Source organism: Rhinopithecus roxellana, chromosome 13 (assembly GCF_007565055.1).
Source record: "Rhinopithecus roxellana isolate Shanxi Qingling chromosome 13, ASM756505v1, whole genome shotgun sequence".
NCBI lineage: Eukaryota > Metazoa > Chordata > Mammalia > Primates > Cercopithecidae > Rhinopithecus > Rhinopithecus roxellana.
Genome location: NC_044561.1, coordinates 50,117,965 through 50,136,415, shown reverse-complemented (window position 1 = coordinate 50,136,415; position 18,451 = coordinate 50,117,965). Strand labels below are relative to the sequence as shown.

The 18,451-nt window shown below is 45.3% G+C and overlaps 1 protein-coding gene across 4 annotated transcripts in view; it reads left to right on the top strand.

Moving 5' to 3' along the window:
- RUNX1 (RUNX family transcription factor 1) overlaps positions 1 to 18,451 on the top strand; it is a 264,620-nt gene that overhangs the window by 182,947 nt on the left and 63,222 nt on the right. For all 4 annotated transcript variants that reach the window (XM_030915786.1, XM_030915785.1, XM_010358872.2 and 1 more), the window contains one exon: positions 8,771 to 8,875. In XM_030915786.1, coding sequence (XP_030771646.1) covers positions 8,771 to 8,875 — 105 coding nt within the window. The remainder of the gene's footprint in view (positions 1 to 8,770; positions 8,876 to 18,451) is intronic.

Below are 18,451 nucleotides of genomic sequence, written 5' to 3'. Positions count from 1 at the left end.
TTGGGAATTTGGTCTGATCCTAATGAAATGGAGAACCACTTGTAACTAACTCCAGATACAAATTGTGGAAAGGTACTTGGTTTGCAGTTTAAAGAATGGAAAGGACATTTGGAGAGTGCGTGGAGAGCTTGGAGACCCATCCAGAAACTGAAAGCTCTCCTTTCTCCCTTCAAGCAGCCCCAGGCATGTGTATATCCAGCTTGCAAGGACCCCATTTGGTAGATGGCACTGTACCTAGAAGTCAGCTCCCACCTCAAGCTTGCCTCACCCTTCCCTCTCTTCCCTCTCTGCCTCCACACTCACCTACTTTTCTTCCTACCTGCAGCAGCAGGTGCTGCAAGGCTGGTGAGCAGGAGCTGACGCCCCCCAAGGCTTCCTTTCCTGAAGAATGTCCATGCCTCAGGCCTCCCTGCTGCAACTCCATGTGGCCTTGGGCTGTGTGTTTGAGGCACCCAGCTAGGGGCACTATCGGAGTCAGGAGGAGGCCAGGCCTAGGAGGTCACTTGGGTCACTCGCCCTGTGTGACCCCAGCCCAAAGACACAGCCTGATGGATGAGTGTAGTCTGGTGAATCCGGTGGCTCTCCTTGGGGGAAGCACAGGGCAGCAGGTGTGGCCTTGGTCTCCAGGGGGCTGCGAATTCAGGGTCTTAGGGTGTTTTGGTTAAAACTTGGTTCCCCAGCTGAGATCCTAGGGAACTGTGATATCAAAAGGAAAAGGAAGATTAGAAAGGGAAAACGAAATCCCGGGAAAGGAAATGCAAAATTGCACAAGAACATCATGTTGTTTGTGGGATAGGTGATATTCCACCAGATAAGGAGGTCCGCCCCTCCACTCCTTTTGCAAACCTGAGCTCTTTCCCTGCCTGCGGTTGAGCCCAGCACACCTGTGCCTTGGAAAAAGCAAGCTATGCCTTCTAAGTGAAATTCGATGTTGTAAAGGACTGGCTGTCAAACTGAAAGTTTACAGAGTGATTCATTGATTTTTAGAGACAGGGTCTTATTCTGTCACCCAGGCTGGAGTGCAGTGGCATGATCTCGGCTCACTGCAATCTCCACCTCCCGGGTTCAAGTGATTCTCGTGCCTCAGTCTCCCAAGTAGCTGGGACTACAAATGTGTGCCACCATGCCCAGGTAATTTATTTTATTTTATGTTTCATTTTTATTTTATTTTATTTTTTATGTTTTTGGTAGAGATAGGGTTTCACCATGCTGCCTAAACTGGTCTTGAACTCCTGAGCTCTAGTGATCCTCCCGTCTCGGCCTCCCGAAGTGCTGGGATTACAGGCTTGTGCCACCATGCCTGGCCTCATTTATCGAACTTTTCTTTATTGCCTCATAATAGAAGATACAAAGATGAATAAAATGCTGTCCCTGTCCTCAGACAACTCATTTTCATGGAACATCTCCAGAGAAAATGCTTTGCATGCCTTCAGCTTTCTCCAAGTAAAACAGCTATTTTTCAAACAACCCGTAATTCCAAACAAATGCTATTTCCATGGAAAACTGAGTTCTATATTCTAAGGACCTGATTTTCAATCTGCCTTTTCAGAGTAGTCCTGGTGCCAGTAGCTTAGGCCTCAAGTCTGCATTTTGCATGTGTGATGTGAGTGCAATTGGATCAAGTGATCTGGAAATACAGGTACTTCGCACAGAAGTATATACAGTACGCTGACATCTTAATTCAATTCAGTATGGAGAATCAAGAAATTATGTGCAAGTTGAAGAATTTGTATCCTGTCCAGAAATCTCCAAATAAATTAATTATACAGCTCCCCTGTCAAAAATAGTGGCAAATGTTTGGGTAAGGAAATGGAAGAGGAGCATAAGCATGAATTTTGGCTGTTAGATTGTTCCAGTGGAAAAGTGAGAAATCCACATTAAAAATACTTCGTAAAAAATACTCTAAATGCAGACTACTCCTGGAATGTGAGGGTGTGTTAATTTTTATACTTAGTTATCCACAATTAAAATTAGACCCAAAGCCATCTATTGTAAAAGGAGAAATCTCCCTGCAACCTTTCAGGATCTTGTGGGATTTCCTGAATTTGCAAAGAGCGGAACTTGAGCCTTCACTGACTCTCTTGGTTTTTAAAAGCTGCGGTGTTTTCCTTTAATTTTTCCTTTCTCACTCTTTGGGCGGTTCAAGACTTTGGGCACAACTGGCTTTCCTGCAGACATACACAAGAGTGAAAAATGTTGAGATTGTGTTTCCTAAGGACTCTGAGCCCCCAGGGCAGACGGCTCCTTTGTGTCTGCAGCCTTCCTTTGCGTGACAAAGGGCGAGTTTCACATCCCCTGAAACTGTCCCCAAAAGAAGAAGATGACTCATGCATACAGACCTACACTAAGGAGAGTGACAGGAACAGAGTCTTCCTGCAGAGCCAACGCAGGTAGACTGGGGACACCTACAAACTGGACCCCAGGAGGCCGAGTCACAACAGGAGTCAGGGCTCACCCATCAGATGCGGGGTGTTATAGACGGATTGTGCAATGACGGGACCTGGCTGCACTTTTAAATATGTTCTTCACACCTGGGCAAGAAATGACCCGGAGCTGCATGGCTTTTTGCTTTGTAACCTCCTCACCACCCTCAGCTCTTTGGGGAGCAGTGTGCACATTTGAAGCAATCCTGAGGTTTAGCCACTTCCCAGATGCGGTGAGGAAGTGGAGAGTGCGCTGGGCCATGCGGAACTGCAGGTTCCAGCCGTGGCTTTATTTGACCGCAATTGGCTGTCAGAGTTCACCAGCCCCAGGGCCGCCAACATCAAGACTAATCAAGCCTCGACCTGGGGCCTCCCTGGCCTTGGGGAGTGTGTCGTGGCAGCGCGTGTCCAGGAAGACTCACCCCTTGACCTTCTTCCCAACTAAATAAAGCAGTTAGTATTTTGCCCTGGCATTTGGATGGACACACTGGCGTCGAGTGAGACGACACATGTTGCAGTGAGGAGCACTGGCCTGGCTTGTTTACATAGTGTATCAGCCACTCACAGTTGCGCCTTACAAAGGTCACCAGCTGGCGGGGCAGGAGTGAACTTGAACTTGAAGTTCAAGTTGCACTTAGGCCTGGTAGCAGCTCCATCACCTGCTGAACACACACACACACATGCACGCACGCACGCATGCACGCACAACCCCTCCTCATGTCAGACATCAATGCCTACTTCAGCCCCAGCTCCTTCTTATGGGATCTGCCACAGTCTGGTCTTCACAGAATCACCTTTATCATGCCTTTAATGATCGTTCCACTGATATTTACTGAGACCTTTCTCTGTGCTTTGCTTTTATATTCAGCTTTCCATTTAACCTGCAGAACAACGCTACGAGATGGAATGACTATTATTAACCCCCTTTTACAGATGACAAAGCTGAGGCCCCAGAGAGGTCAAGTAATTTGCCTGAGGTCACACAGCTAGCAAGTGGCAGAGTGAGGTTTTGAACCTAAGTAGGTTGCCTTGAGAGTCCACACTGAATGAATCACCGCTGTGCTTCTACCTTCATGGGATTTTATATGGAATTCTTCTCTCTCATGGCTTCCAAGCCTACTTCAAGACAAACCTCATCTCCCTGTTGTTTGTTCTCACCTTCTTATTCAGTATGAATGTCTCTGCTTCTTTCTAAAGAATGGTCCTCGTGGAACCCAAGCCCTGCCTGGAACTGATGCTGCTGTGGCGGTCAGGGTTCAGTGAGCAGGAAGAAGAAGGACGTGGTGTTTACCCCTTTCCTTGGCTTCCTCCCATGCAGGCCACCTGTGACCCCGTGGCGGCCCCCTCTGGAACCAAGAGCTGCCAACTTCCAGCAGCACACACGGGGTCAGTGCTGGGGCCGTCTGTGCACTGATGAAAGCCTCTGCTGGTGGCCTCACCGGACCAAGGCCACTGGGTACTTCTGGGAGCCCTGGATCCTCCAGGCTACCAACGGGAACACTGGCCCTCTCGGCAGCAGCCCCATCCTTCCACCTCTGCACTTGGTTCCAAAAAGCCCATTTTGGGGCTGTTGCTATTTAGCCAACCTGCCCTCCCTTGCTCTCCTGTGACTTCTCACTATTCCGGCTGCAGCTTGCTGGGCTGGAAGAAACACTTGAGAGTCTTTTGTGCTCCACACCCATGTACTTAAAATACCAGGCCTATAGGTCATTTCAATGAGGGAATTTGGCTCATAACATGTGTGCCCCGAGGCACAGATCCCACTTCTGCAGACGCTGGCCAAAAAGGACTGTGTCCCAGCAGCCAAGGGGTGGGGCCACGGAGAGGGCAGGGCCACGTGGAGGGCAGAGCATGCGGGTCCTGTCAGGTGTGCCCGTTGCTGACTGCAGCCCAGTGTCAAGGCTCTGCTGGGTGTCACTGGAAGAATACAAAAGACGTGTAAGGCAGTTTTCGTGCTGTGGAAAAATGTCACCTACACCTGTGAAGAAGTCATCACTGTGTCTGAAAGATAATAAGCAAATGTCCTTGTACCCAAAGCTGTAAACAAGAGCCCGTTGTGAGGGAGACTGCCAGAATGTCTCCTCCTTGGTGAACCACATGACTGGCCAAAACACCCCACCTACTAGTGTGTGCTTGGTGGAAACGTCTCGTGACTGCACTTAAAATGAAGGGCATGATTGGGAGGCCAAGGTGGGTGGATCACAAGGTCAGGAGTTCGAGACCAGCCTGGCCAACATAGTGAAATCCCATCTCTACTAAAAATACAAAAAATTTGCCGGGTGTGGTAGCATGCACATGTAATCCCAGCTACTCAGGAGGCTGAAGCAGGAGAATCGCTTGAACCCGGGAGGCGGAGGTTGCAGTGAGCCGAGATCATGCCACTGCACTCCAGCCCAGACAACAGTGAGAGACTCCATCTCCAAAAAAAAAAAAACCAAAACAAAAAGATGGACATGAAATAATAAGAATTCAGATAATGACCAATGATTTCACAAATACTCACTTTGATTAATGAAAATGCTCATCCTGGTTATATAGGTTAGTCTGTGGTTTCCCAGATGGGGTGTCATGAGAGATCAACTGCCAGAGGCCCAAATGCAGCTCAGTAAGAAAATGCTTTTGAACTATAACCCAGGTTGAGTACCATTGGTACATTAGAACCACAGAGACAGCTTTTACTTTTTGGGGCAGTGGTAGGCGTGGATAAAGTATCTCCAGTCCAGATTCCTTATACTGGTGCTACTGGGTTTGCAGGTGGAGATTTATGACCTCGGGGACAATAACTGGAAGAACAGTGAGTAGAAAGCTCAGGGATATGAGTTCTACTGTATATCGAAGCTGTGTGACTTTGGGAAAATTACTTAACCTCTCTGAGCCTTAGCTTTGCTACCTACTCATCAAAGACAATAAAATCCATCTTGTTTATTTCATGAGATTGGTGTGAGAACCAAATGAAATAGTATATGGGAAAGTGTTTAAAAAGTAAGTTCTACACGACTTAAAAATGCCAATATTATGAATGCTACCGTTCTTTGTTGCCATTTGGGTAGTCATGGCTAGGGTAGTGGTAAGAGAGCCACTATTGGAGCAAGACTGTTCCAGAGGGTAAAACACACGGGTGCCTGTAGAGCAGTTGTCACTGGTAGAGCCATGATGGGAGCTCTTCCTACATTTGCTATTTGTACTGAGTTAAATAGTGTTCTGTAAAAAATGTATGTCCACCTAGAACCTCAAAATATGGCTTAGGGTCTTTACAGATGTAATCAAGATAAAGTCATACTGGACTTGGGTGGACCATAACTCCAGTGACTGATGTCCTTAACAGAAGAGGGAGGGGACACACAGTAGGAAGACAGTCATGTGAAGACGGAGGCAGAGGCCGGAGTGCTGCAGCTGCAAGTCAGGAAATGCCGAGAAACGCCACCATCCGAAGCTAGAAAGAGGCAAGGAAGGATCCTCCCTAGAGCCCCTCAGGGGGAGTATGGCCCTGCTGCCACCTTGATTTTGGACTTCTGACTCCCAGAATTGTGAAAGTCTTCATTTCTATTGTTTTAAGCCACCCAGTTTGTGATAATTTATTACAGCAACCCCAGGAAACAAATACAGTATTTTCATGAAGTCACTGAGATGCTAGAGTTGTAGGCAACAGAAGAATCATGTGTGGACCTGCCCACCTACACGTGGCTATGGGCATCCCAGGCCAGCTGCATTCTTGGAAGATGAAGTCAGAGAGTTAAAATTGACATTGCATATGCATACCATGAACCCCCTCATTTTGCTGATGAGGAGACTGAGATCTGGAAAGGTAAAATCATTTGTATTATATCCCCAAGCTTGTAACTCTCTTGCTGAAAGAACCACCTCAGTCTCTGTCTCTCTCTCATACACACACATGTACCCCTAGACCTACTCAGGACTGGGACAATGGCATTACCTATTGTTGTGTCTTCAAGGGACTTTTAAAAAAAATTTTAAATATCCCCTTTCCCCTAAAACCCCTTCTCACTTGCACCCTTTCCCACCTTTCTGTGAGGGCTACGTGAGTATATAGAAAAGGATCACCGCCTTCTGGGAGACTAGGTCTACACAGCCACAAACCGCATTCAGTGTGACACCCTAAATAATCAAAGGTGAAGGATAATTTATGACGCAGCCCAAAGAGCCATAAAGCAAAATGTAGTCATCAAGGAAGGCTGCTTGGAAAACAAGTGACTGCCCGTTGCCAAATGCTGAAGGCAGGAAGACTCAGGTGAAGGGTGCAGCAAGGAGCCCTGGATTGGCGAAGTGGCTGGAGGAAGGAACACCTCAGCGTCTCAGTGCCGTGGCTCATGAATGGAACTCAGAGGATGCACATCGGGAGTCAGGTGTGGGGAGGAAAGGGGGTGAGTGAGAAATTACTTGGGGCAGGGTCTTATTAGTGAGAAGATCCTTAAAGCGGGTTCTGGAATTCAGTCTCGATGATACAGGTGATAACCTTCCTGGGTTCTTGACAGAGAGGGAACAGGCTGACCATGAGGCTTGTAGGACCACCAGCTGTGGATCGTGTGGACATGGCTGCTCCCTGGCTGTGGCTGTCATTGCTCCTGGATCTGTTCTTGGAAAGCCAGAGACTACCCAGTGAGATGGCCAGTTGCCCTCAGGACCTACCTCCCTCTGTGGCAGCATTCCTCCACATCACATCATATGCCCTGCTTGCTGGGCCTGGCCAAGTCCTCTTCTGCCCACTTCTCTCCTTCAGCTAGATGCCATGGTAGGAAAGCATCCAGAGTGTCACCTGGTAACATCTGACTGATGTCCTAAAACTGGCAAATCCCCAAAGCCCAACAAGACTCATCTCTAGGTTCTGGGGACAGGCCAGCTGATGGGAAAGATGGATTTGGAGGCAGAGCCTCTTGGCACCCCTGATGCTCTGCTCCGTGGAAATCCCTCCCCAGAAGCATCCTCACCTCGTTTACTGGACAGGTCAGCCGAGACATTAGTTATAAAGGCACGCCGGGCAGAGCAGGCTTCATCATCTAATTGTTACTTGCTATTGCTCTTTTTATCATAGACTTTAATCAGAGAGAATCCACTTCTTTGGGGAGTGTTTGATGGAGGTTTCTCATGATTAGGAATCATGGCTTGCTGTGGCCAAATATTGGATTTTCATTGAGCATTTTTCTGTGGCCTTCCTTTGTGTTAAGACATGAGTGACAGCTGAAAATATTTTCCTTTCATCTATCTTTGATTTCACTTTATGCTACGTGATTAAGAGGAGAAACTGTGTTGATTAAAGAACTACCGTATTGATGCAGGAAGATTGAACATCAGACTTAATCAAATGTTAGGGTCCTATTATAGACCCGTGAGAAACAGAGAAGAGAAATAAGTGAAGCAGACAACTTACACACACACGCACACACACACCCTGTTGAATACCATGTGCCAGATACTGTTTTAACAGTGTTACTCACAGTAAAGAATTTCATCTCCCCTAATACACGCTCTAAGGTAGGAAAATTTGCATGTAACCATCTTCCAGGTAAAGATACTGAGGAACGTAGAAGTATCTAGTGACTTGCCAAAGGTCAGCTAGCCAGATTTATCCTCTGAAGCACTTTACTAACAAGAAATGATTTTAGATTAGTAAATCCATGCAATGAAGATTTTCTCACCTTTTATAAATATATGTTAAACGCATAATGGAAATTATGTGCATTTTTTATTACTAGTACTTGTTGAATCTCAGTCTGTCAGTTACATATACTTAAGTCCATTCATGAGTCATCAGTTTTGTTCTGGCTGATCCCATGAGTACCTGTAATAACATCTGGCGTTTTCAAATAATATTTAAAATCAACCAGACTTTGTCTTTTAAAAATATAGAGAGAATGATTCTAATTTAGCCTGTCTTCAAACTTAGAAATTCTATCTTTCCTGATCTTCAAGGGTACAAAGTAAGAAGAGAAAGATGGATATGGTTTCTTCTACTCTTCTTTGCCCTGAGTTATAAAATAATTGGGGAAGATGGCAGCCGGGAAGTTGGGAACCAGGAGTGGAGCGCTGCCACTCTGACTCTATGGTTTCCCGAAATCTTGACTTAACAGAAAATAAATTCTAATCTTTCTTGATCTTGTATTGTTTATTGATGGTTACATTAAAGCCCTATAACTGTGTGAAGTGTTACACCTAGGCAACTCTCATAGGCTTGTATTCTAGAATTGAAGCGAAGCCAAAATTCCGGGAGTGTTGTTAAAACTGGTAACTTGTGCTGAAGGCTGGACAGCATAAATTAATGATTGGTTATTCAGCAGATTTGTTCGGGCCACCAACCTCATTCTGTTTTGTTCTCTGTTGTGTCCCCACAGGGAAAAGCTTCACTCTGACCATCACTGTCTTCACAAACCCACCGCAAGTCGCCACCTACCACAGAGCCATCAAAATCACAGTGGATGGGCCCCGAGAACCTCGAAGTAAGTGCACCCACTTGGGGCTGGTACACCCTCCAGGCTGGTAGACTCCGGGACCATGTCACAGAATCCTTCATTCAACCTTTCCCCCAGGGGGATGTCAGGCCCCTGTAAAGCCAAAAAGTTGCATTGTCAATACTCTCGCTACTCAAAGCTTGTTTCTGTGCACTGAGCTCTTTTTGAAGCATCCTTTTAGAGGGCAAAAGGAAATTAGGCTGACTCAACCGCATGTTAGGACCATTCAGGGCAGCATGCAACTAAGGACTGCTTCCTCAATATACAGTAAAGTTCAACAGGATCAGAAACAAATAGTAAATGGAAGATTGGCCAGGCACAGAGGCAGCCCAAAGAGGTCTGAGGGTCAGAGTGGACCACAAGGGAGTAATTACCATCGATGCTAGGCCTTTTATTAATTCATGAGGGCCAGAGATGAAAACTATGAAAATGACCCTTTTCTTTCTATGGCACAGATCAAAATCTTATTACAGGCATGTTTAAGATAGAGAGTGGGAGGGTAGAAGAATGTCTGGAGAAAACCAGTAAATATAGAAAGATAGTACCAAAAAATAGCTCCTGTGAGGAAAGCTTTTAAAAAAAGGAATGAGGTTGTTTAGTCTGCAGAAAAGATGTCTTCACAGTGACTTAATGACTATCTTTGAGTAAACACCAGAGTAACACTCTTTTCCAGAACCACACCCTTCCCCAGGATCTGAGGCTGGGTTACAGTTCCAGGTCTGTGGAACTGCCCAGCACCCCCGCCCAGCATCCAGATGTCTCCAAACCATATCAGGTCCCTGGTGGAAAGTTAATACACTCTCTTCTTGGAGTGAGGGATATTGAAAAACAGGGCTTCCTACTGTCACAGAAAGCCAAGATGCGGGGAGGTCAGGTGGTAAAATGAAGTGGTTAAGAATTTGGGCTTTATGGGCAAGCCAGTGGAGTTCTTAAGCCTTCAGTGAGCTACAGAGCCTTGCTGAACCTCACTTTCCTCTTCTGTAATATGGGAATAATAATGAGAGCTTCTTCATAAGATCAAGCCAAATGATGCTATGTGCTTGATGCAGAGAATGAAAGCAGGAAATGTTAGTGATCCCCAGTAGGACATCACTGCTTTCATGCCTGGCTACTGCTCCAGTACCATCTAGATGACCTTCTCTGCATGGTGGTTTCTAGGTGGGGTTTTAAGGTAGTTCTCTGCAGGCTATCCTGTGATCACTGCAGCTTTTGTGGCAGTCTTTCCTGTGGTCCTGGCCACAACCTCGTGGCATCTGGATCACCTTCTGGAACCATTCCCCATGTTGTATCAACTTCCCCAAAGTCTTTGAGTGGATGGAGCTCTGCAGATAACCACCATGCCCACCAGGGACAGCCCCCCAGGATCTGGTGTTCCTCGTCTGCTTTTTCCCCTCCTTCCATTCTCTGGGCTCAGTGACTCCTTCCAAATCTGAATGCATTTTTCCCCAGAAGGCCCTCTCAGCTTTTTCTGAACAAGATTTTCTGGCCATGCCTAGACTTGGGAGACTATGGGACTTGATAACAGACCCTGATTCTTCTTTATGGGTGAAAAGCAGACCATAGACACAGACAGGACCACACAGGTCTAAGGAAGGACTATGAGCTCTTCCCAGGTTTCCAGAATAGGAATGTCAAGCTGGACATTCCTACGTTAATGTAACCCTGCATTCAACAGAATGTAAACACCAAAGCAAGTTTGTTCTCCACAGAGGACCAAAGAGGAAGCAGGCTTGAATTATGGCAAGGTGCCTGGCTGGGAGGAAAGCAGTTGTTACGTGTGAGGAGATCAACTTTGAGGGTAACTAAACTTAGAGAAAGGCTCCTTCGGGAGGCTGGAATCACTATTGAATCTACAGCCGTCTCTTGGACAGTTCAAATGCTGACCAGCCTGAAGAAGCTGAAGCCAGGTGACTTGGGTATACCCTCTACTTCTGTTATTTCCTCATGCATAAAGAAGGTTGGGTTTTGCCTCACTGCCAGCATTTCTGGTAACATTCAAAGAAATAACAAAGTTATTGAGCTTCAGAAAACAAATGGTGGCTACTCTGACTTTTAAGAATTGGCAGTCAGAGGGGAAAAAAGACGTCCATGTGATTGTAACGGTCTGGCTGTATATACAGTTTACTCTGCCCCTGCTGTTTTATAACTTAAGAAAACAGTTGTTATATGGAGACGTACCCTCTGAGCAGACAGAAGGGATCTGTGCCAAAGAAGCATCCATTTTTACACAGTCTTCTCTGCCAAATGGAATTTGGGGTCTGGGGAAAAACTAAATGCATGGAATAAGTATAAGTATGATATATAGAGGTGCAGTAGCCCCAGGTAGAAAGTCTCACATTTCACAAGGGACTTCTAGAAAAAAGCCAAGTGCATGCAGACTCCCAGGGTGACTTGGGTAATGCTGACTTTTCTCTTTGCCCTATGAAGCAAGAGGGGCCATCACTGCTAATTTTAGTATGCTGGTTTCTTATTGTTTGAACGTCTTCATTCAGGGTGGGAACTTCTCTATAGTAAGCTTTGCTCACAGCTGCTTTCCAGTGTAACATAAAAAGAGGACACTGCGTGTAAATCAGGATGCCCAGATGTTGCCAGATCTCCGGATGAACAGGACCTCCTGGGTCCCCTCCATGATTACAGTGCAATGAATTCTGGGTAATCCTGGCAAAATGGCCCTGGCATTGCCAAGGCCAAATTCAATCATTTTGGAAAATTCTCTAGTTTCATAAAATCAAAGACAATGAGAGCTAGGAGGGGCCTGAGAGCGACTTTAGGATCATCACTCCATAGGTAAGGGAAATCAGCCCCAGAAAAATGAAACAGTTTGCCTAGCTTTAAAAGAAATAGTTGATGATGAAGCATTAACAGCATGAGGAGTTCCTGATGTCTACTTCTGTGCTGTCCTTCATTTGTCTACCTGTCCATTCATCTGTTCATCTCTCCATCCATACCATACTGTCTGTACAGCATCTATTTCTTATGGTAGATGGAACTCTTTGAAATGGCCTCAGTATCCTCACATTTAAAATGAGGAGTTGGCTTATATGGTTGGCTGGCATATTTGGCTCAGCTCTAAGACTGTCTATTATAGAAGGGCAAATGGTAGTGCCTTATTGCAGGCATGGAGCCTTTGACTTGAGGTATGCGTGCAAGCTTAACTAAATAAAGCAGTTATTTGGCATTTGGATGGACGAACTGCCATTCAACCTGCCGTTCTGCTGATTCAGTTAAGGACTGAGAATGAGAAGCTGTGTCACAGCCCATCTGTTCATCATGCCAATGGGTAAACTTGATGCATCCCTCTCTTCTTCCATGGTTTTCAGTGATGAAGCTGTAGCAAAAAGTATATGCCAAAGAGAATTTAAAGTATTTTTCATTTCAGATGGTTTCTTGCTCTTTTACAGTAATGGACCTGCCCCTTAGAAAATCAAAACTTGTTTTCTCATATTCCATAGGATTTTAAGAAATATCTTAGGGTAGTATAGAAATTATTAATTGTCGAAAAATTAACTTTATCATGGAGCAAGAGTACCGTCAGAAGGTATCCTCTGCCTGGAATGGGTTCTTACCAGCACCAAGGCGGGCTCTGTTTTCGGTTAGCAGGTAGAGCACTTAGTAGCTTGTTGATATAGTAAGAGTGTCTCCTCCTTCAGCACAAAAGATAGAGTAAAAGGAGTTTTCAAAAAAAGGATATTTGAGAGTTTTTTGTTTAGTTTGTTTTTGAGACAGAGTCTCACTCTGTTGCCCAGGCTGGAGTGCAGTGGCACAATCTCGGCTCACTGCAACCTCTGTTCCCTTCCCAGGTTCAAGTGATTCTCCCACCTCAGCCTCTGGAGGAGCTGGGACTACAGGTGCCTACAACCACTCCCAGCTAATTTTTGTATTTTTAGTAGAGACAGGGTTTCATCATGTTGGCCAGCCTGGTCTCGAACTCCTGACCTCAAGTGATCTGCCCACCTTGGCCTCCCAAAGTGCTGAGATTACAGGCATGAGCTACTATGAATGGCTGAGAGTTGTTTTTTAATGTATGTTTTATATTTCTAGGATCTAATGAAAAACTCCAGCTCTCAGTTCACACATCTGTAATTTAGGTGACTCCTTGCTAATTTTGAGATCCCAAAGCATCTTCTCTACAGAGATGTCACTAAATAATTTGAATGCAGGAATTTGTTCAATGCCATGGAGGAAGATATTTTGCCAAGGAGAGGTTGAGGAGAGTGAGCAGTGAGGACCTAACTGACCCATCTTGGGTGGGCTGGTCCATCTTGGGTGGGCTGACCCATCTTGGTGGGTATGGATTGGGCAGCCTTTACCTGTCTGGTCAGGTATTTGTTACATCTGGAACACTGAGAAACCGAATTAAAAATCAAAAAGATTAATTCATGTATTGGCCTTTTCTGAGATAACTTCGGTCTGTCTCCAGGTTAAAGGAGTCTTTCACGTGACTGTGTTCTGTTTGAGCTCTTGATGTTATTTTTTTTTTTTTTTTGGTTGCTGTTGTTGTTGTTTAGTTAAATGTAGTTATTTCTATTTTAAAACTGAAAGAGCTGGCTGTAATTTTGGAAAGGTAGAACCCAGCAGATGCCGGGAAGTACAAGCCTGGAGGGAAGGACAGGCCTCTGCAGCTGCGCTCCTCCTCACAGGCAAGGATGACCATGTCTAGAGCTCATGGGATTCCTTTTGGATGGAGGCCCCTGCTCTCTGGACAGCCCATCCTTGAGGACCAGGCCGTTGATGTAGAGTCTGATGTGCTCTGTTTAAGGGTGGGGCTTCTAGCATCCACATATCAGGTGACATCTGGGATACTGGCTTAGAGGGCAGCTAGGGAGTAAGGTAAAATATGCAGCTTTCTTTTTTTTTTTTTTTTTTTTTTTGAGACGGAATCTCACTCTGTCACCCAGGCTGGAGTGCAGTGGTGCAATCTTGGCTCACTGCAGCCTCTGCTTTGTGGGTTCTAGTGAGTCTCCTGCCTCAGCCTCCTGAGTAGTTGGAATTATAGGCATCCACCACCATGCCCGGCTAATTTTTAATTTTTTTTTTTTCATAGAGATGGCAAGGTGGAGCCATTACTTACAAAACTTACAAACTGTAGAGTACTTTCTGAGGCATCAGCTTTTTTTCTGACTGATTTTTTTTTCCCCACCCACAGGGAGTTATAGTTAAAATAGGTTGTTCGAAGGGCCTAATCTTCACTCAGCTACTTTTTAAAGTACTTGGTTGAGATCATGTCATATGAATATAATTTTCTTCTATGACTTTGATTGTATATAGCAAATCTATTATGTATGTGAATATGAGAAATAGGATCTTTATATATGGAGAATGTACTTCAAGTGAAGAAGAGAAATTCATGAAAAGTACCTGTAAGCCAGGTGCCATGGTTCCCGCCTGTAATCCCAGCACTTTGGGAGGCCAAGGTGGGCAGATCACTTGAAGTCAGGAGTTGGAGACCAGCCTGGCCAACACAGGGAAGCCCCATCTCTACCAAAAAATACAACAATTGGCCTGGTGTGGTAGTGCATGCCTGTGGTCCCAAGCTTCTCAGGAGGCTGAGGCAGGAGAATTGGTTGAACCCAGGAGGCAGAGGTTGCAGTGAGCCGAGATGGTACCACTGCACTCCAGTTTGGGTGACAGAGTGAGACCTTGTCTCAAAAAAAAATAAATAAATAAAGGAAGGCGGGAGGGAGGGAAGGACGGAAGGAAGGACGGAAGGAGGGAAGGAACCAACCTGTAAACTGATGGTGATAATGGACCTAAAAATAATTGCTCTTAGGATTGAGTAACATCTACTTCACAATGTTATTTTCTCTTAATCATAAAAATACTTGATAATAGCAACAGCTAACATTAAATAGTGTTATTTGCCCAACAGTGTTTACAGTGCTTCACACATATTGATTTATATAATCTTCAAAAGAACAGGCAGGGAAATTGAAGAAAAAATAAATTGTATACCTTGCCTAAGGTCACACAACTAGTAAGCCAGCATGTAAATTAAGGCGTCCAGACGTTGGCATGCACCGACGCCAGGGTCTGTTTTTAAGAACTGCACTGGCCACTTTTTGAGCTTCATGGTAATGTAATTCCTGTATCTTTTATTAGGAGAGTTTATCAATAAAGTTCTGGGTCACATATGGTTTTCTTCAAGAAAGCAGAGCCCTGTTGCTTTGGCATTCATCATTTCTTTGTACTGACAGGAGGAATCAGTGTTTTCCCCGGCAGGGCTGTAGGAAATTCCCTCCCCTGTGTATTCGTAATACACAGCCACGGCCACGCTGGTCACAGGTGCTAGCGGTTGGTTCTGCTTCTGTCACCAGGGTCCACTTGGGGACCTGGCATAAAGGGGGACCCAACCCCGGGGTGCTGTACAACATAGACCTCTTCTTCCGGTGTTGGCCTTCAGGGAAGATGGGTAAAGTGGTGGAGTGACCTGCAGAGCAATGGTCCAAGTCTGGGTCCCCGTTTAACAAAGGGTTTCTTAGAGGGCTCATGTGCACAGCACATAGCTGCTGGGGGAATGAAAAGGTGTGTCACTCTTTGCTCTTGAATGGTTATGAAAATGTCAGATGGTTTTAGGGATCTGTGATCTCAGGATTGTAATGACCAATCCACAATCGCATTGCTCACTGGGAATTGCTTCGAGTGTATTTTCCAGATAGTGAACGATGAGCTACTTAATTCCTCTTCCCTTGAATTCATCAGATTTGGACTTGGACTTTAGTTCTTTCTAGATGCAATCCTGATCCACACAGGAATTAGAAAGTAATTCTTCCTCCCCTCCCACCTAAAGAAGGAGCAAGACAGAGGCTCAAAGAGGAGGGACATGCTGTCCTTACATCCCCTCCTCCCCATTTTGAAAGGCATTTCAGGCCAAGCGGAAAGTTCTGGGGGAACTTCGCCCTGGTACTTTAATTCCTTCTGTGCTAAGCTCCTCAACTACCTGATGACTTGGCAAACGCAGTTTTTAAAGCGTTAATAATAATTGTGTCTACATGTTTCCGGTGAATTTTAGAATGTATTTCTGTTGATTATTTTTAGTAGTATCAAACCAGACCAAGAAGAAGAATTTTATATGCATACAGATTTCCTTGACCCTAGAGTGGAGGCTAAGGTCTGAAAGGGCCCCTGGGGTGAATGGGAACCTAAGAGGACCGTGAAGGGAATGGGCTTCTGTCCCAGAAGCAGCAGTGACCCACCTGATGCAGCTCTGAGTAAGCTGACGTGGCCTATGTATTCCTGGTAACTCTTCCTATCTTATACAGAAGCCACTGAGGTTTTTTTTGTGTGTGGTTGTTTTTTTGTTTGTTTGTTTGTTTTTGAGACAGAGTCTCGCACTGTCGCCCAGGCTGGAGTGCAGTGGCATGGTCTCGGCTCACTGCAACTTCTGCCTCCCGGGTTCAAGCAATTTTCCTGCCTCAGCCTCCCGAGTAGCTGGGACTACAGGTACCCGCCACCACGCCCGGCTAATTTTTTATGTTTTTAGTGGAGACGGAGTTTCACCATGTTAGCCAGGATGGTGTCCATCTCCTGACCTCAGGTGATCCACCCACCTTGGCCTCCCAAAGTGCTGGGATTAAAGGCATGAGCCACCATGCTTGGCCACCACTGAGATTTTTTAAGATGGCATTTGTATTGCTATAGAAAGAAAACAAAGTAAGAGTTCCTTCCAGGTAACGTGAAAACCCAAAGAGATGATCTCTAGGCAGCTTCTCAATCTAATGTGGCAGCAGAGAAGAGGAAGAAACTTACACTATTACATCGAATTTCTCTCTCCGTCTGGACCCTTGCAAAACCATATCACTAATTTGAATGCCGCACCAGTGAGGTCAGGATCTAAACTAATATATTGCAGTCCTTGTTAGAATTCATTATATGACGTGCCATAAGAAAAAAAAAATCCTGTCTGCATTTAGGCTTCTGTTTCTTAAGCTTCAAACATGTAAAAAGGTTTCTGGATCCTGAATTCAGGGACCTGGGTTTTCATACTGGCGCCACCAGGCCAGTGGGTGTGAACTTGAGCAATTATCTTGAATACTTTCGTCTTCATTTTCCTCTCCTATTGAACCAGGCAATGGGACGAGATAATCTCTAAATTAGTTCTCACTCAAAAAGGGTAACAAAATATGGTCAGCAAAATAAAGCCGTAAGTTCATTCCCATAAAGTGGGCCCTTTAGAGGCTGAGGTCTCCAGGCCTTCTTGCCTGGGCAGTGCCATCCTAAATCACATCAGGCAAATCCACACGCACCCAGGCGGTACATGAGATAGACGTTGTTTTTTTGCTATAAAATGTTTAAAGGGCTTTCTAATTTGTTCTGAAATTCTCTGGCTATAAGTTGGCCGCTCTGCCTTCTCTGCCACCAACATGTAATCAAGACTAGGGGTTGAGGTCTCCATTTTGGCGCTTGCTAACATTATGGGAGCTGATACCTGGGGGAGTGGCTGGTCTGAATGAGTCTCTCTAAAACAGGGACAGTGGTGGTACCACCGTCACATCACTGGAAGGCTGAATGCAGCAGCCTCTGTGGCTTAGAACCGTGCCTGGCACACAATACATATTCAAAAGAGGACAGGTATGATTCAAATGTAGTCTTGAAATCCTTTTGGAAATGAGAAAACTTTAACCAAAAAAGATCTGTGGCTCCTAAATTTGAAAATTCATGAAGTTGCCATAGTGGTGCAGTTTTTTGCCATTTAATTAAACATTTATAAATGTTGATTTTTCTTCTGGATTTCGTTTTGTTATTAGACCCAGTAAAATTTCTTTTCTAGTGTATTTATGGGCCCTGGAAACACTGGGCACTGTTCCTAAGTCACTAATGGGTAAAATGGCCTCGCCCCCAAATGTTGCACTTTGTGAAAAAGTTAGAAAGAAAAATCACATCTGAGTATCACAGAAAGAAAAATCACATCTCAAAAGTCAGTGCTTCAGATCTAACATGTGGGTCCTGTTCCGTAGAGGCATGACACAGCTACAGAAGTCTCCTCCACACTGTCCTAGAAACGTGACGTGAAATGTGGCAGGTTTCTTGGGGTTGGAATTGTTGTACTAGGCAAATGCAGTGCGTCTCCCAAGGGTGCCTGGGATCTCTCACTGCAGCCAAGCTTTGCAGGCACAGAAACATGGCCAGCCACCCACTGAATTTCCTAAGTCAATGACCAGCACTGGAGACCCTTCCATGGGTGCAAGGCAGCTCCGCCTGCTGTCTGTGTCCTTCAGGAGTCTGATGAGGCAGCCCCCGCCTGGGATGGTCAGGCCTTGTTATTGGGTGCACGTCTCCCACGGGGATGGGTGGACCCACAGCTTTCAGATGCATTGCGGTTGGCAGTCACAGCGTCCCAGCGCATTAAGATACATCAACTCCTCTGCTTTCAGCTAGATTTAGAATCTTTTTCATACCCTAGCCACTTTCCACTTTTCATTTTGAAAAATTTCTCCTTGAGTTTTCTCAAAAGCTTTGGTTTTTGTTTGTTTTTTCCTGTAAGCCATGTAACTAGGAAAGGCATTAGTAAGAATCTGATACACTGGGTCTCATAGAACTCCACCACCACGACCAAAATAATAATAG